Source organism: Diceros bicornis, chromosome 9, assembly GCF_020826845.1.
Source record: "Diceros bicornis minor isolate mBicDic1 chromosome 9, mDicBic1.mat.cur, whole genome shotgun sequence".
Classification (NCBI taxonomy): domain Eukaryota; kingdom Metazoa; phylum Chordata; class Mammalia; order Perissodactyla; family Rhinocerotidae; genus Diceros; species Diceros bicornis.
In genome coordinates this window covers 21,920,084-21,938,346 of record NC_080748.1, presented here as the reverse complement: position 1 = coordinate 21,938,346, position 18,263 = coordinate 21,920,084, and the positions used below count along the sequence as shown (strand labels likewise).

The window sequence follows — 18,263 nt, the reverse complement described above, 5'->3', positions numbered from 1 at the left end:
CCACGCTAAGAACCAACTGTCAGCAGCGTTGGAGGATGTTTAGTCATGTTTCCAGGTGGTGGTTTTATTGCAACAAGCACTGGTTTTTGTCAGCAGGATTCCTGCTGTAGAACAGTCTCACTGTAGGTAAATGGACAGAATGCACGTTCTGTATGTTCACTGCAGATACGACACACGGCTCTCCAGACTCACTCTCCCTCCCCCAGGCGGTGGGTGGGATGGGCTGGTTTGGCAGGATGCCATTCTGTTTTTTAATGTAGTTAAACTTCTGGCTATTAAGTTTTGGATACTTCTATTCCAGGTTAGTAAGTTCTGTTTAAGAAAACAAGGATCATTCTGAAATATTATGATGGAAGCTTCTCGCATTGGTCAAAGAATGATTCATGCTGGGTTCTAAGAAAGCAACACCAGGAGGCTATAAATAACTTCTCTTTGTAGGAGCAAAAGCAGAGTAGTGTGGCGACTCAGAATTGCCAGAAATTTTGATGCATCTGGAGGGTCAGGGAAGAGACACCCCAACTGTAATCTCCTGTATTTCAAAAAGCAAGGTTCTTAAAAACTGGAGTTTCCTTCCTTGTTATTGCCAGTATTGAGAAAGATAACTGGCTGTTGAAGAGTGAGATCTAACTATTTTTTCCCATTCACCTAAGCCCGCCACCTCATCCGCCCTCCATGGATTACTGCTGCAGGAATTTTAGAGGAAACTGTACAAGCTGTTCTGCCACAACACGTTTCTGTCACACAAATGACGGACTAATGTAATCATGATATGGAAGGAACCTGACAGCATGTTCCTCCAAGATCTTTTGCTCCAAGGGGAGCCAGATTAGGGGAGTAGAATGATGACTTTTGTCAGAAAGCCGTCAGCCAGGCTCCTGCACTGGCAGCTGGGGCCCTTTGTGGGTTATGTTGAGGGGAAAGAAGAGCACCACAACCAGGCAGCCTGCCAGGGTTGCGTGGCCTTCTGTGCCACCATGATGCCCAGTAGCTCAGAGCTCTACTTCCATCTGTGCCACTTTGCCACCCACCAGCCCTTCTCTCAAGTATGGCTCTAGTTCCCCTTTAAAAAAACACCTACTGTGGTAACTGCCAGATAGCCTGAGCTGCCAGCCTGGGTGGTTAGTGGTTAGTGTGCTGGTTACAAAGTTGCTTAGTTGGCGTGGTCTGCCCCAAACCCTGTTTTTCCCCCACAAACCATTTTTTTTAGCGTGTGCTTGTGGGCGAGTGCGAGGTTTTCAGGAACGAGGACACTGTTTCAGCAGAGGCACTGGTTCTTCTTAGTTGCTACCTCTCATTTCCTGATAAATTCAACTTGGTCTAGACTTGCCAATAAAAGGAAAATCACTCAAGGATAATTGAGATAAAGCCACAGTAGAACTGTTTTCAAGGACAGTTACGGCCATGAGGTATAGTGGCAGTGAAGGTGCTTAGAATAAAGTGGCTGCCAGTACCAAAGAGAAGATGACTCCCCGTGGACACAGGACTAACCCGTGTTCACGACGATGAGGTGACCTTCCCTCACAGAGCTCCACAAGCCCCGGTGAGGTTGGTGGTGAGGGGGGTGGATTTTAAAATAATAAATCTAGATTTCTCTAGGCAAATGTTTCCTGTGACTTCACCTGTGATATTACGTAAAACCAAAAGTTACCGAGGAGTCTTGATCCCTCACGTTTACAAGGCTCAGCCTCCCCGACGCCTGTGCCTGTGGAGGCAGAGGTGGCTCAGCACGCTCGGGGCAGTGCTTGGAGCAGGACAGAGCATGTGTGGGGGGGACTGCTTGTGCAAACATTTCTCTGGGTGTGCAACAGTCTTTGCTGCCAATCTGATGTTTGTTAACAGATGGTTTGTAAATCAAGTGGAGGAAGAAAATAGCAAGTACCTTTCTAATAGATCTGAAATTACAAATGTGAAACAAAGCAGGGAATAAATACTTGTCCAAAAATATATAAGGATATGAAATAAACCCACAGTATTGGGGGGAATCGCAATTTTTAAATATCTCAGTTGTGATATGCAAGTTTTATTATTCCCAAGTTCTTAAAAGTGATAACTTTTAATGTTCCCGTTCGTGCCATGGAGTGGATCCTGACTCCTAGCGACCCGGTGTACAGCAAAGCAGAACCCTGCTGGGTCTTTTTGCGTGGTCCTCTCACCTTCCTGGGCTTATCAGACAGTGCTCCGCTGCTATTCACGGGGTTTTCATGGCCAATTTTTTTTGGAAGTGGGTGGCCAGGTCCTTCCTCGTAGTCTGTCTTACTCTGGAAGCTCTGCTGAAACCTGTCCACCATGGGTGACCCTGCTGGTATTTGAGATACCGGTGGCACAACTTGCAGCATCACAGCAACACGCAGCCGCCACAGTATGACAACCGACACAGACGGATGGTGTGGTTCCCTGACCGGGAAACGAACCCAGGCCGCAGTGGTGAGCACACCGAATCTTAACCACGAGACCACCAGGGCTGGCTAACGTTCCTCTGCACCGTGTTCCAGGTTTGTCTCAACACGGATGAGAACTGTGTGTGAGGCATGCTCCGAAGAAGAAGAAAAAATTGCCACTGACATTTTATCTTTTATATATTTAATAGATTTCTTAAGACCATGTTTACATATATTTAAATGTATATCGAGAAGGATATAGGTTTATCAGCTCTGTAAACATGTAGCAGGGTTTGGGAAGAATTGATCTGATCTGGAAGGGCTACTGTGTCTAGACGTCAGTTATGACTTCATCAGCTATGACTTCATCAAAACAGAACTCAACTGCAAAATCTGCACGGTAAATTTTCCATGTTTTTTTGTTGTGGGGATTGTCTAGTTCGCTTCTTGATAGATAAAGCCTAGAATAGAAAAAAAATCATTACATTTTATTTTAGGGCTGAGAGAAAAGCCGTGCAGCAGGGCACCCTCGTTTGAGCTTTAAGACAGACTTGCCATGACTAGTCTCGGCCCTTTTCTGTATCTTACATTTCTCAGAGCCAACTCTCCCACTTTCTCTAGTGAGACGCAGAATATCTTCATCCTCAGTAACAACATGTCACTGATTCTTGTAACATTGGCTTTAATGGAGTTGATGACATCTGGGTTTAATAAAATAAATTTCTATGTGACAGAAATCAGCCAGAGAGACTAGATGTGTATTAAAACCCAGTAGTAAAATACTGAGTGTCTTTTAAATGATAAAGTTGGCATTTTCAGCCAATTAAGAATCTTGTAACTAATAAAAGCAGCTTTCCCAAGTAGTATGGAAATTTAAATGTTAAATCTTTAGAAACATAAAAGTGAGAAAAATCATCTAGTTTGTTGCCTCTCCAGTATGAATGTGGTGTTTTAAAGGAGAAAAGCGTGTTCCTAGCAAGAACCACTCTTGAGGAGGAGCATCAAGTGAAGTTCTACCCAGATGTCCATTTGAGGGACTTTGCTGGTGTTAAGAGTCCAAGTTTATTGTTTGCAACCATCTAGGGTTAAAATTCGTAACAATTTTCCATCAAATCCAAAGTTCACTCTATCAAAATCCATTCAATGTGTGTGTGTTATAAGTGTGTAGGCCAGATGTTCAATTGACTGTTGCCTTACTGGGCTTGAGGTGTGATTAAATGCAGGTCAGATGTGAAGAAAAGGCTAGGCTTGTATGTAGTGTAGAACTATCAATTCATGCCACATACGATCACAACCATTTCTTCAAAACTCACCTGCACAATCTTTTGAATAGTATTTTTCCTTTTGTATTGGATGGCATGGCGATACCAATAATCTCAAATTTTTAGCACCACAGAACAAATACTCCTTAAAGTGGAGAACTTATAGACTCAGGAATGAGTTTTTGGATATGGTAGAATGTGCTTTGGAATAATCTTCAAATAAATTAATAATTACTTTTAAAAAAAGGTTTCCCAATTTAGTTATTAGAAAATCATTTTTAAATGGGAGACTTCTTTTACCTGTCTTCATTGATACTTATTGTGTCTTATAATTTCTGCCACTGATATAAATGTGTCAGTCAGCTTTTAAACTAGCTGAAGCCTCCCTAGATGACGCCTTACTTTGGGATAGAATGTGGTGGTGGCCATCACAGTAAATAACACTCATCAGTAAATCAACACATACTGAGGACCTGCCATAGTCAAGGTACTGAGCAGACTCCTATTAAACTTCCATGGGAGGGATTTATTACCACACTCGAGATCTGATTATAATACGTTTTAACGTATAACGCAGTCCTGTGGTATAGACCTTGAGGATAATGCAACAGTGAGTCTCAAGAAGAGCCATATTTTTTAAATAACCAGATTAAGATGAGTAAGGCAGTGAAGAGTGGTGATGCGAGGATTTTTTGGTTTCTATAAATTGAGCTTATGGCAATCAGCAAAAGACTTGCCATTACACCTTACACAGACATTGAACATTAAACTGTTTCTACTGGGTTATATCATAGCCATACCTGTTATTTTTTATAAAAGATGTATGAAACCACAGGAAAAAGGGACACTTATCGTAGTAGTTAGGAATATGCTGAAAAGACATGGTTAAAAAAAAGGTTATTTTTCATACTAAAATTGATACCAAGAACTAATCATTCCAAAGGGATTAAAATTCCTTTATTCATTTATATATTTACCAAAGAATTGTAGCCATTAAATATGCAGCACTTACAGTCTATAACGTTATACTCAAGACACAAAGAAGGCTTTAAGAGACTGCTGTTCCTTTCTCTTGCTGTTTCTACCAAAATTTTCAAGGAAATCTATTTTTTCTATGATATTTATAAATTGAGACACTGGTCTTTTAATCTGGTTTAGATAGTGCTAAACAGAATCTACTAAGGATCTATGCTTATTTATGCCCAAATATACCCATTTCTACAAGGAGCTGCTGCATTGGATAATTAACCGTCATTCTTGATGATAGAAATACCTAAATTTTCTGAAAGTGCGCTCATCTCATGGCCCTTAAAAATCACAAAGGCCAGGTATTACCAATGTCACCTGGGCCAGTGCCCTTACACCAGTGTGTCTGCTTAGAGACCACTGACGGAGAATACAGACTGTTCCGTTATTCAAGGGGTAACCATTCCAATGTGGGAACTATCCAGGTCAGTTGCTTCAACACATTTACCACTTCATTACTTAACAGATTCTCCCCCAGCAGCAGATGAAGGAAGGCACAGAAAAAACAAGTTTTAAATTGATCAGCGTATTTACTTGTTGGCATTTCTGTTTGGTGATTTAATAGGAATATGAATTGAAACTATTGAGGCTTAGAAATTTATGTACAGAATAATACTTATACATTTTATGACTCGTCAATATAAATTATACTCATTCAGAGTAATGACAGTGGCAGATATTCAGTTTTTCAGTAAATATTGGATTAAAAATACTATTTATAATGTATTATAAATTAATTCAGAGGAAAGTAAAATCTCCCTCCTGGTAAAGTATTTTGTAAATTATGGGGAGCAATGTGTTTTCATAACACAAAACAGAAACATGATCACTGCTATACAGTAAAACATACCTTTGTTGTTTTAACATCTTGGTTTCTGTATTTTTTCTTATTTGAAAGTTAATCCATGCAAGTTGTATAGAATTTAGAAAAAATAAATGAGCAAAAGAATTTTTAAATTACATATGCTCTTCTTTTAAAACAACTTTACAGATGTGACTTGTTGCTTTTCTTTTCTCCCCTCCCTGGCTAGGGGTTGACATCTCCTATCCTCTCCCTGTTGGGAATTGTAGCAAAGGAAATCCCAAACCAGCATCATTTAGAAGACCAGACAAGAATAAAGGCATAGGCTGTTTCTTGATTACTCACTGGCGAGAAAAATTTCACTTTGACATCCTCATAGAGAGGTGGACAGTCAAACAGACTAATTATTACTTTGTTTTCTCCGACTTCATGATCCACCTGTGAATGAATACATGGAATTCAGAACTATACACCTAGCTAATAAGGAGATAATAAGTGTAACAGTGAAGTTCATGTTCACTTATTGAGGCTTCCTGTATTTATCAAGTACTCTTGGTCTCATGGCCCAATCACTATATGTATAAATAAATGTTAATCATTATTTCTATAAAGTTGCAATACTGTTGTTTACATTTTAAAAAGCCCCACTTGTTTGAGGGTTATCGTAGGGCACTATTGAAAAGCAAGTATTCAATTTTCTATTAGAGTTTAACTAAGTAAACTTGACTGTTGAATGTGTGTCACCCGATTTTCATATATTAGGAATACCCTAAGAAGCTCAATTTTAAAGCCGACATTCACATTCAAAAAGCAATGCATAATTGCTCACGTTTTATCAAAAATGTGATTGCTGATGGGATCATAGGCCTCGTCCAGAGCAGACTACTGACTGGACTGACCAAAGACATGCCATGTTTCTGGCATGAGCGACTTTGAAGCTATACTGAATATTTCTGTTACTGGTTCACCCATGTATAATAGTGGCATCCACAGTGAGAAAGGTCTATGCTAGACCCTGTGAAAATACAAAGGTGCAGACTCAGTTGATGCTTCAGGGAGCTACACACATAAGGAACAAAGTAGAATGGCATATAATTACGTGTCAAGCTGTATGATGAAGTCTGAGTGTGCCGTTGTGTGCTTTGCGGGAGGTTAGCTGGAGGTATAGAATGAGAAAGCCTCACTAAGGAGGCAGAAATTGAGTTGGGCATGGAAGGACGTGTATAAATGAAGAAGAGCATTGAAAAGACAATCCAGTTCAGGCAGGGGGCAGTTGGGGGGGGGAGGGGGCACAAAGGGGAAGGGGGAGGAAAGACCAGCAAAAACAGGAATCAGAAATTAGTGTTGTGTTCCAAAGGCCAGAGGGGACGCAGTCTACCTGGAATGGAGCCTACAGGCCAGGTTACTGATGGAATAAGCTCATGTCTGATCGGGCTGGATCTCGAGAGTTCAAGAGGTGGGGAAATAAGAACAAAGTTGTTGAAGAATATGGTGGGGCATTTCCTCTATGACAAAGTGGCCTGATAATTATCACATGTAACATTTATTTAGTGATTAATAGCTCACAGAGCAACGTCACATATATTATGTGATTTAATCCTTGCCACACTTGAGATGTAATCTTGATTTTATAGATAAGAATACTGAGCCACAAAGATACTAACTGGCTTTGACCACGGGCACACAGTGTGTCGTCTCCTCTACCTATAGCTTTTCACCAGGAGAGCAGTATTTCAGGATGCACGTTGCAGGACTCCTTATACTGCATTGTATAAGGAGAAGGAAAAGGTAAGGAGATGGTTGTAGAAATCTAGGCATGAGCAAATGAGGTCCTGGACTAGGTAGTGGCAATGGGAACAGAAAAGAAGGGAGTGAGTGAAGAGAGATTTCAAAGGTATAATCAGCAGGAATTGGTGACCAACCGAATATAGAGGGCCAAGGCAAAGAGAGAATCCAAGATAATACCAAATGTGAAGGCCTGAGTGAGAGAATGCTGGTGCCGTTTGCAGAAGCAGAGGAAAAGCTCATTTGATAAATATGGATTGACAAGTGTGTCTGAATTGTTGGGGCAGAGACTGTCCCTGTTGTAGCTCCGGTGTCTATCACACAGTGGGTGCTCTAAATATGTGTTGAGTGAATGAAAGAAAAAAGTAGAGTTTAAAGCAGGGGGATGGATGAGCAGAACCAGTAACAGAATATGCACAGAGATGGGAACAGCAAGCCAAGGGTCAGGCCTGGGTGAGTGCCCTCATGTAGGGGGCCAAAAAGAAGGGAAAGGAATGGTGTTGGAGAGGTAGTAGTAGAACTAGAGACAAAAGCCTGAGAGAGAATTTTAAAAGTTAATTTTTCTTAGACCCACGAAGGAAGCTTTCTTATTGCTTCCGAGAAGGTCTGGAGTCTTAGGCATTGCTTTACATGTAACAAAACATTGAGTATCAGGTCCTATTGCTTTGGGTAGAGATTCCTCCGCAATCCAGACACTCGTGCATTGTTTCTCACAGTGCAGTCCCATGGGACATCTGGGTTAGAATCACTTGGGACATTGCTAAGTCTAGAGATTCCTGGGCCCCATTCCAGATTTCCTGAATCATACTTTTGGGGTACAACCTAGGAATCTGCATCTTACAAGCTCTTAGGTGATTTTCTCGCACACTACAATTTCAGAATCAGCGCCATACAATAAAATGACGAAGAAGAAGAGTATATGGCTAAAAATGACCAGATACGTGAATTTAAAACTCTGATAGATTCCTGGGAGCATGCTTGGCATTTAGGGAAAAGTGAAAGGCAATGCAACACTCTGAACTGAAAATATGTTCTGGAAAATGCCCTGAAAAAACTGTTTTGAACAATGAGTTTAATTTACCTCTGACTAGGGACACCCAGTTGGATGGTAATCAGAAAGCAACCTGGGGCCGGCCCCGTGGCTTAGCGGTTAGGTGCGCGCACTCCGCTGCTGGCGGCCTGGGTTCGGATCCCGGGCGCGCACCAACGCACCGCTTCTCCGGCCATGCTGAGGCCGCGTCCCACATACAGCAACTAGAAGGATGTGCAGCTATGACATACAACTACCTACTGGGGCTTTGGGGAAAAAAAAATGGAGGAGGATTGGCAATAGATGTTAGCTCAGAGCCAGTCTTAGCAAAAAGAGGAGGAATAGCGTGGATGTTAACTCAGGGCTGATCTTCCTCACAAAAAAAAGAAAGAAAGGAAAAAAAGAAAGCAACCTGGCCTGTCTTTGTGGTGAGCAACGGTTTGGGAAGGTCAACATGCTGATTTGACATTGAGACTGAGACAAACACCAGAATTTTCAGTTCATGTGCTTTCTCTTACCCTGCAGTTTATGTGAGCAGCAGAGACAAAGACAATCCTTCGCTCCATTGTTATTTGTACTTTTAGATCATTTCCATTGCCATTTCCAACACCTGAATGAAATGAAAAAGTTAGGCTGGTTAGAGCAAAGACCAAAATGTCTCACCAATTAACATTATGGATCAAAAAGACAAAAGATTATCCCAGCTAACAGCATGTCCATACTGAAACATTTGGGACTGCATCGATTTTGTCTTTGAAAGACAAGACTTCAAGCCCAATTCTGTCTCCTAAAGCAGAATTTAGAAGGCTGGAGAAAAAAAGAGACATATAGTTCAGCTTCTAAGACTTAGAATCTCATCGTTTCATCTTTCTAGGAAAAAAAATAGGAAAGGTGACTTTGCAACCTTCCTTGTTAACATGTTGCTTGCTTCAGACTTCTAATCATGATGTTTCTTAACAACAGTGTAAGTTCCTCTTGCCCTAGTTTAAGTCCAGTTCCTAGCACAGCCTCTATGAAAATATAGGATAGCTGTATCCAAACATTCCTGCTGTGGTCAGTGTATATTTACAGACAAATGGTTTCTTGCCCCTTTTGCAATTCCAATGACCCGCTTCCTTTAGCATTTCCTCAAAGGGCTGGATTCTCAAAGCTCCAATTAATTTTTATTGCTTTCCTTTCAACCATGCATATTTCATTTAACTATGCACAGAATTAGGGCCGGCCGCGTGGCTTAGCGGTTAAGTGCCCGCGCTCCGCTACTGGAGGCCCGGGTTCGGATCCTGGGCGCGCACCGACGCACCGCTTCTCCGGCCATGCTGAGGCCACGTCCCACAGACAGCAACAAGAAGGATGTGCAGCTATGACATACAACTATCTACTGGGGCTTTGGGGAAACAAAAAAGGAGGAGGATTGGCAATAGATGTTAGCTCAGAGCCGGTCTTCCTCAGCAAAAAGAGGAGGATTAGCATGGATGTTAGCTCAGGGCTGATCTTCCTCAAAAAAAAAAAAAAAAACTCCATTAGACTAAATGCCTGTCTGCCTGTATGGAATAGTTTACTACTCACAGAGGTTTGTACAGATACTGTTATCCCCAATGTTAACAAAGAAGAGACTGGGGCAGAGTGTACACTCAGGTACAATCCAGGCTCTCACGCCATCCAGATGGTTTATAGTTGGCTTTAAATTCCTTAGAGGAAGAAACTGCTCCAACAGCCCACTGTGCTGCCTCTCACACTGTAGAGTGAGGCAGTCCAGCAGGCTGTGGGGGCCACTAAGGGTGGAGAGGAGGGGGAGCAAGGTGACGCTGACCCCTAACTTCTACCAGGCAGCCCCCTGCTGGGACAGGCTGTGCTTCTAGGCTCTGCCTGCACAATGCTTGCTTGAAAATTTAGACCCAGATTTCCCGCAGAAACAATGCTACTGGGTTGAAGTTTGTTTTCAGAAGCCAGAAACCTATGTAATCTGTTTGTGGTAATCCACTAAAATTCCTCACCATCAACAAGAGGTGGTGGTGATATGGGTGTGTGTGTGTGTGTGTGTGTGTGTGTGTGGAGGGGGCATGTAAGTAGTTTGAAAAAAGCATTTTATATTTTAACTAACAATCATAATTTATTTTTTTGACTATGCAGTTTATATTAAAAGATTCTTTCATTTCTGAATAATTGGACGAAATGTTTCAAAAGTATACATCTAGATCTTATTTTGGGTGACTCCTCAGAAGGCTATAAACACTGTGCTGTCTGGGCAGATACCAATGCTCTGGCACCATTCCACCCAGGAGAGGTCCCGCACTCAGCACATCCTCATGGTCCACAATCTGGCTGGTGCTTTAGGGATCAGAAGCATCGCCCCTGCTGCACCTCTGGCAGTGAGAGTGAGGCCCCATCCCCTCCCTGCAGAGACATCCCTTCTTTCCCACCTCCCCGAGGGTGAGCTGTGCAGGCAAGAGAGGTGAGTGAGAGAGAAATAGAGACACGGGACTTGAGGCCAGTTCCTCTCCCCTCCCTCCTTTCTTTTCTTTCTCAGGTCCCAGAGATGGACGATCTGACCAACTTTCCTGCCTCCCTGGGCGGTGGTAGATCCCAGTCTCTCTCCATCATTCCAGAAGCAGGCAAACATCAGCTCTTTTGAAGTTTATAAAGATTTTTACTCCTGGTAATAACTGCTAACAGGGGGCTGAAAGGCACCCCACAGAGCTCAGGTTTCTCTCAACCCTTTCCATGTTCACGTAGATTCAGGTAGGGAAGACCTAAGCGCTGTGCCCGCAAGAAGCATTCCTTGACCCCCAGGACGGGCAGGGCCCAGCCTCTGTGTGCTCCCAACACTGTGGTCAGCTCTTTGTCTATGTACTCACTCCCCTCCTCTGCTTACCACCCAGGGACTCCTTCAGGGCAGAGAAACACTAGCATGGGGCTGGCCCAAAGCAGATATTCGGTAGTTATTTGTAAAAGGGATATGTGGCAACAAAATTCATTTGCTGTTTGGGTATTTAAGACATCCTGATGGAGTTGCTAGGGGTGAGGGAGCTACAGGTGGAGGACGGAGGGGAAAGGGAGAGACCAGGGTGATGAGAAAAAAAGAGTCTCTGAAAGGAGTAGGTGAGAAGATGGTAGGGATGCCCCTGCCAAGACGATCCCCAAACTAGAGGTGGGTGAGAGAGAAGTGGTCTCCAGGGCTCACGGGCCCTTCCTCTTCTGCATCAGAGGTTCCACTCTGAAAAGTCCACCTGGGCTGAGGCCAGAGGAGCAATGGGAACAGGAGAAAAAGGAAATGGATGGACCCCTCAAACTGGTGACGGGAGAGGAAAGGAGAGGACATCTAAGGGTTGGTAATATGGCCACAGCACTGCTGGGCCAATGGGAAATTCCAGAGGGAGGGGTTCATGTGTGAGGATACATAAAAAGACAGCGGTGAGTTGGGACTGCCTGTATATAACTATGAGGAAAGCCCTCCTGAATAGTAAGAACACCGGCCCTCCTGCCCAATTCTCAAATTATACGTAAAGCACTTACCACGAATTGAATAAATAACAATTTTTTTTATCTTGACGATTTTCCTTGGAGGAAGATTCAAATTGTAGATATTTTTCACATCTGCAAAATATCCAACATATCTACTCTGCAAAACAACAGAAGCCTCAGTTTAAGTGGAGATGAAAAGCCTAAAGTCAGCATTCCTGATTTATTTTTTATATAGAACTTGTTAAGGAGAGTAATTAATGAAGGAAACATTTATTGGATGCCATTATATGACTAGGCATTTTTATATCTGTTGCCTCACGACTGAATATCAACCTTAGAAAAAGATACTGAATGAAGAATGAAGTGCTGTGGGGAAGTAACAAGAGAGGAGCCAGGTGTTGCTTACAGGCTGCTGTGACTGAGAGGTCAACTAACCAGAACCAACAAACCAGCTGCAACAACATCACCACGAGATGCAGCTAACTGCAGCTGTGCAAAAGGTCGATCCGAGGGTAGAAGCTTAGCTGTGACTGAGTTAAAGGAAGGTTTGTGGTTTGCTGGAGAGCAGCCTCGTAAGCATGAGCGAACTGCAGACCTGAACACTCGAGAGGAAGATCTCTCCAGGACAGTAGTCGATACATATTCTTCTCTCGTCCCTGCCAGCCGAGTTCCTTCATCTTCCATTTCCCCAATTCTATTTTTGCAAGGAAGCCCTGTCCTTTCAGTCTAGCTCTTCTCCTATGGCAAGCGGCTCAGAAGGGCTCTCCTTGAATCTTTCTTTAAGAAGTTGAAGAGTTCTGGTACCGAATCAACAGGACTTAAAAGTGCACAGACTCTTCTGCAGCCAAGGGGAATTGTTAATCCAATTAACTGCCATACTTTCCATTGGAAAGGGCCAGTCAAGGGAAAGGCTCCTGCAATTTCTTAACTCAAGGGTGGAGGAAATGTAGTCTGTAGAATGGCCCACAATGCAGCGTCAGAATGTGATGGTATCTGAGAATTACCTCCCCACATGGAGGGAACTCTGTCCCGGGGCCTTGCCAACACAGCTGGCAAACCTGAGGCCGAGTCCTTGTATTGGTCTCCCAGTGAATCAGAAAAGATTCAGTTGTAGCCTAGGGAGTGCTGGTTCTGGACCAAAGTTAGAGAAACTGTGCATGACTACAGAAGAAATGGGGAAGGGAAGCTGTACAGGGGAGGCCCTGAAGAAGTTACATCTAACGTCCCCTTGGCTTCTGCCACTAGATTCTCGACTTCCCGCTAGAGGTTGTCACCCACCACGGCCCTCAAGCTGCTCTTACTCCCACTCTTCCTTCTCCTTCAGCCTAAAACAACAGGGGCTTGTAACACAAGTTAATAAAGCCAGCATCCACTTAGTAAGCACTCACTACAAACAAAGCAGATACTATGAGAGGCGCTTTGGGATGCCAAGGGTGGAAAGGTGGGTAAGACATGGGCCTTGTCTGCAAAAGGGGTAGAGAAGTCACTGCTTCACATGGCTAGAGAATAATGTAAAGTCACTTAGTCCCTAAAAGAAACACAAAGGGCTACAAGAACTGAAAAAGAAAGCGACTACTTCAGGCTAGGAAGAGAAAAGGACCCCAGAGAAAGGGGCCCACAGGAGCAATAGCATGTGGGTACAAAGTGGTGACAGGCTGAGAAACAGGAAACGGTCCAAGTGTGTTAAAGCGTGGACATGTGAATGCACACTGTGGAAGAAGCGTTTGGAAAAATCAAATACCAGAAGACCTCGAGGGTCTGATTAAAACATTTATACTTGTGTACAACTGGGATACACAACTATGCACTGGGGCTTTGGGAGAGAAAAAAAGAACTCTGTGTTAAGAAGGCTGAAAGACAGGCAATCAATCAACTGTCAAAAGATGTAAGGGCAGTGTAAGCTTCAGGAAGTTTAAAAAAAGAAAAAATTTTATATTTGTTCCCATTGGCAGTGGGGAGCCATTACGGATTTCGAACATGGAAATGGCATGGTCAGAGCTGGGCTTCAGTAGGTTCATGTATTACTTTTAGCCAACGGCTTATTACTAGCTTTTTTTTCTTCTTTTTTTTGCTTGGGTGTGGCAGAAAAGGATCAGTGGATAAGGCTGAGTTCTTTTGCCCCAAACTCAAGGTCTAGAGCCAGCAGTTACAGACTAAGGCCAAGGTTACCTATTGAGCTTCCATCACTTCATTCAAAGAAAACTTTCATCTGCAGCCACATCCACATCTACTTAAGAATTCCCAACCAACTCTCACTTTGGTTGGAGGGGCAATATAGAAAAGGCAAAATAGATGAGATGCTGTGCACAGGATGGGAAATAATGGGCTTCAGAGTCTGACAGATCTGGATTTGAGTTCTTGGTTCAAAAAATTTATTTCCCTGAACTTCAATGTCCCAATCTGTAAAATGGGAATCATGATGGTGCCCACTCATGGAGTTATTGAGAGTGTTAAATGAGATAATGAATGTAAAGCCCTTAGCATGGTTCCACAAAGTCTAGTATATTTAAACTCTATAGGATAAATGTCCTGGTTTCTGCAATAAACAAATTTCAAGGAATAAAAAAGAGAGGTGGGAAACCTATAAACTAAAAGACACTTAAGAGACAAAGCAACCCAATGAAATGTGTAGTCCTTCTTTGGACCCTGATTGAAATAAACTAAATTAAAAAAAAATATTTTTAAGATAATTATGGAAATTTAAACATGGACTAGACATTTGATATTTGGTATTATTAAGGTATAATATTTTTAAATATGATAAATGGTTTTAAGGGTTTTTTTCAACAACCCAAGTCTTTGTTAGATGTCACACTAAAATATTTGTGGGGTAAAATGATCTAATATCTGGGATTTCCTTCAAAATAATCCGGGTGTAGAGAAAGAGTGGAGAGTGGGTGTGTGTGTGAGGAGAATGGGGAGGGAATGGACGAAGCATGGTTGGCTACGTGATGAAATGATTGTTGAAGCAGTGACGTGACTGTAAGGAGATTTACTGTATGACTGTTTTGACTTTTTATGTTTGAAAACGTCCATAATAAAATGTTTTTGAAAGGAAAAAATAGGGTAATAGCATAGATTTCACATGGGTTGTCTGAGTATTAAATGAGCTAATATATGTGAAAGTACAATAGTGTCTGGCATAAAATAGGTTTTTGAAAAATGTTAATTCCCCCTTTTCTTTCTCTTTCAAAATACAGCCTCCCCGTGTCTCGCTCGCTCTCTCGCGCTCTCTCGCTCTCTCTCTCACATACACACACACACACACACACACACACACACACGTGCACTTGCGATGTTCTGCATGGGCTGAACTGCCCTAGTAGGGGTTTGTGAAAGACTCAGTTGCTCTTTGCAGGGAATAATAGGCTGATGACTTTAGTTATCTTCAGGGGTCTGGAACCTTAGGAACTGGACCTTCCTAGTTTGGGAAGGGAATCGACTCCTGAACTCTGCAAACAATAACCAATATAAAGTGGAAAGCAGGATGCTCTGGGGAGAACTCAGTGCTTCCAAAGTACAGGTGCGCCACACTCATGTCTCTCGGCCCCTGGGCGGGATCCGGGCCTGTCACAGGGCACCCGAGTGCTGCCACCTGATCACCAAAGGAGGAGAGTCTAAATGAAACCAGGTAATCGGCGCCCATCTAACCCGATTCCTCCAAGAACCCCTTTCTTTAAAAGACACTTACCTGGGAAGGGGTCTCTATCCCTTGAAATTTAGAGCTGGTGGTTTTATCTGTTCGTCGTTCTCCAAAATAATAAAGGCTGTCCTACAGAAAAGGGGAGAATACAATCACGGTTCATTTGTACTTTCCTTTCCTATATAAGGCATTCTTAAGGTTTCCGAGGCACATTATTTCCTTAAGTCGGCGGTCTTTGGGCAGAGGCTACCCAATATAACAAAATGAACAAAGCCACATCAAGGCCTGCTCTCATTCAAAGCTTCACAAAGACATGGAATTTTAGAGCTGGAAAGACCTTAGAGATCATCTGGTCCTTCTTCCTACCTTTCCATTTTACAAATGGAGAAGATTGAGACCAAAAGAAAAGCAAGTGACCTGTCATGGAGACGTGTGCCGCCAGTTAGAGGGAGCACAGGCCTGGGGCACAGGGCTCTGGCTCTCAGTCAAGGGCTCTGGATCAATGGCTTTCAAACTTTTTATTTTTAAAGCTGCAGTCCACATTAATAAACCTAGGAGTCCACATTAATAAACACACACACACACACACACACACACACACACACACACCTGAAACAAAAGCTTCACAAAATAATACTGACCATTTGGTATTTTCTATTCTAATCTATTTTGTTTTACTAAAAAACATGCAAGTCACAACCCAACAAGTTGATTTACAGCTCACTGATACACCGTGATCCATAGTTGGAAAACATTGTCCTAGAACAGCCGTGTCATAACCTGCGTGTCTGAATCAGGAACAGGAGACGGTGGAGTCAGAGTGCCGGCACTGTGCACAGCCTCCAGCTCCTCTTCCTGCACTGCAGGCCAAGCGAGGAGCAGAGCTGCCGGGAGCGGGTCCTCTAGTGGTACCTTCTCAGCAAGATCACGGCAGAAAAAAGACTGACAACCCTACTTAAAGAAGTAGAAACAGCCCACCCTGTCTTCTCAGAAATTTCCAGAGGGCACAGACCCCAGCTATATTGACTATGCAAAGATAATAACATTCAGGAGAGACTTTGTTCTAAGTTGAAAAATGATACCTTTTATCTACCTAGCACTTCTGAGGATGTCTAAGGTCCTCTGGAGAACTTACCTTAACCATCTTGATATTATTCTTGTGAGGAAGGAGGAATTCCCGTAATTGTTGGGAGCAGGAGCAGGGCTGGGACTAGGTGAGGCGAGTAAAGCATCTAGGTTGCTGAGTACTTTTGCAATTGCATAACTTGACCTTTCTCATCTCACATTAATCCTGTCCCTATTGAGTTCTGTTTTTATTTAAAATGTTGATATTGTATACATCATGGATTTCTTGCACTAACTTTGATTTTTAAAAATATCGCACTAGAATATTATTTATCTTAATTTCTAAGATTTTTGGCATTGCCTTACATTTTGTGCCCGAGGGGAGTGTCTCACTGACATCACCCTAGTCTTGGCTCAGAGTAAGAGGTACCTAGGTCAGCTACTGACCAGTCTAAGTTAAGCAAGGATGTATTAAAACCAAGCTTCCTAATAACTACCTCTCCCATTACAATTTCATTAAGTACCATGGCTCAAAGGATCATCTTAACATCCTACCAGTGAGGCTTCAGAACTAGCAAATTCAATCAGCATAAGACAGAGTTTGTAGTAACATCTTTCATACCTCTGCAGTTACAAACACTTCACTGGCAATAAGGCAGGCACAAACCATAGTTCCTGTGCGTCCTAGAAAAGAAAAGTAGTTAGTTCATGAACCATTGTTCATGGTAGTACTTGGTATAAAAATACTCTCAGAAATATTCACAGTTCATCTTGGACTGATTTTCTTTCATTCTGCAAGTGCTTGTTCAAAATATTTCAATTCAGAAATAGCCAAAGCTGTTTCACCGCTCAGAGGTTCTACCTGGAATTCTGCCCTAACTGTGTGCATGAACGCACGTGTGTGTGCGTATCCTGTTCTTGAGTCACCACTGCTGGGGCCTGCAGTAATTGGCAGAGGCAATCAGTTCTGCTCTAGGGCTCTGAAGCTAAAGAGTTACCTACCAGTTAAGAGCTAATCACACACCCTGTTTATCTAACATCAATAAAAGTACCTGTAAAAGGCAAAACATGGTCAGAACCCAAAACACCATCTTGTATTTGAATACCCATTATTCCTTACATTTTAGTTAGAGTTTTTAAGTGTGTTACAAAACATATATGAAAGTAAAAAGGACAGTATAATGAACCCCCGTGTACCTGTTCCCCAGATTCTATAATTATCATATCATATTGCTGTACTTGTTTAATTTCTATTTCCTCTTCCCTTCCTTCTTGCTTCTCTCTCTCTCTCCTCCTTTCTCTTTCCTCCGTAGCATTGTAAAGCAAACCCTTGATTTCATGTCCTTTCATCCTCAGTTTCTTATGTTTTATTCCAATATATATTTTTGTCCTACTATACAAAATTCGAGCTAAAAAATTATGTTGCTTCTTTTATTTAGACAATGATCTGTAGCTTTTGTCTTAGCCAGTATATGCTGAACTTATTTTATGTAATTCCAAACTTAGCCTTCTACCTTGAGATGCACTCTATTTTCTAGTCCATCTTTTTTTTTATTGGACCACTAAAGTTATTTTGCAGCCCATAGGTTGAAAAACACTATTTTAAGCCAAGTACTTCCAAACAGGACTTTGTACTACCCTGTGCTATTACAAATAAAAGCCTCTTGCTAAACGGAGCTACTGACCGTTAATGACCTGGCTGTCAGTTGTATAGACTGTTAATATTTCAATTTTGGAGGACATCTCTGGTCTCTATAAGTCTGATATTTTCCCATTTGAAAAAAACTTTTTCAGCTTCACGTCCTTGTGG

The 18,263-nt window shown here is 42.3% G+C and overlaps 1 protein-coding gene and 1 pseudogene across 1 annotated transcript in view; one reads left to right on the top strand and one right to left on the bottom strand.

Moving 5' to 3' along the window:
- LOC131409909 (serine/threonine-protein phosphatase 4 regulatory subunit 2-like) overlaps positions 1 to 18,263 on the top strand; it is a 51,254-nt pseudogene that overhangs the window by 14,529 nt on the left and 18,462 nt on the right.
- Positions 8,776 to 18,263, bottom strand: part of LOC131409892 (phosphatidylinositol 3,4,5-trisphosphate 3-phosphatase TPTE2-like) — a 222,171-nt gene continuing 212,683 nt past the window's right edge. Inside the window, exons 11-14 of the mRNA XM_058547643.1 lie at positions 17,076 to 17,137; positions 15,437 to 15,517; positions 11,797 to 11,902; positions 8,776 to 8,893 (exon numbers count right to left, since the gene is read on the bottom strand). Coding sequence (XP_058403626.1) covers positions 8,784 to 8,893; positions 11,797 to 11,902; positions 15,437 to 15,517; positions 17,076 to 17,137 — 359 coding nt within the window. The 3' untranslated portion in view covers positions 8,776 to 8,783. The remainder of the gene's footprint in view (positions 8,894 to 11,796; positions 11,903 to 15,436; positions 15,518 to 17,075; positions 17,138 to 18,263) is intronic.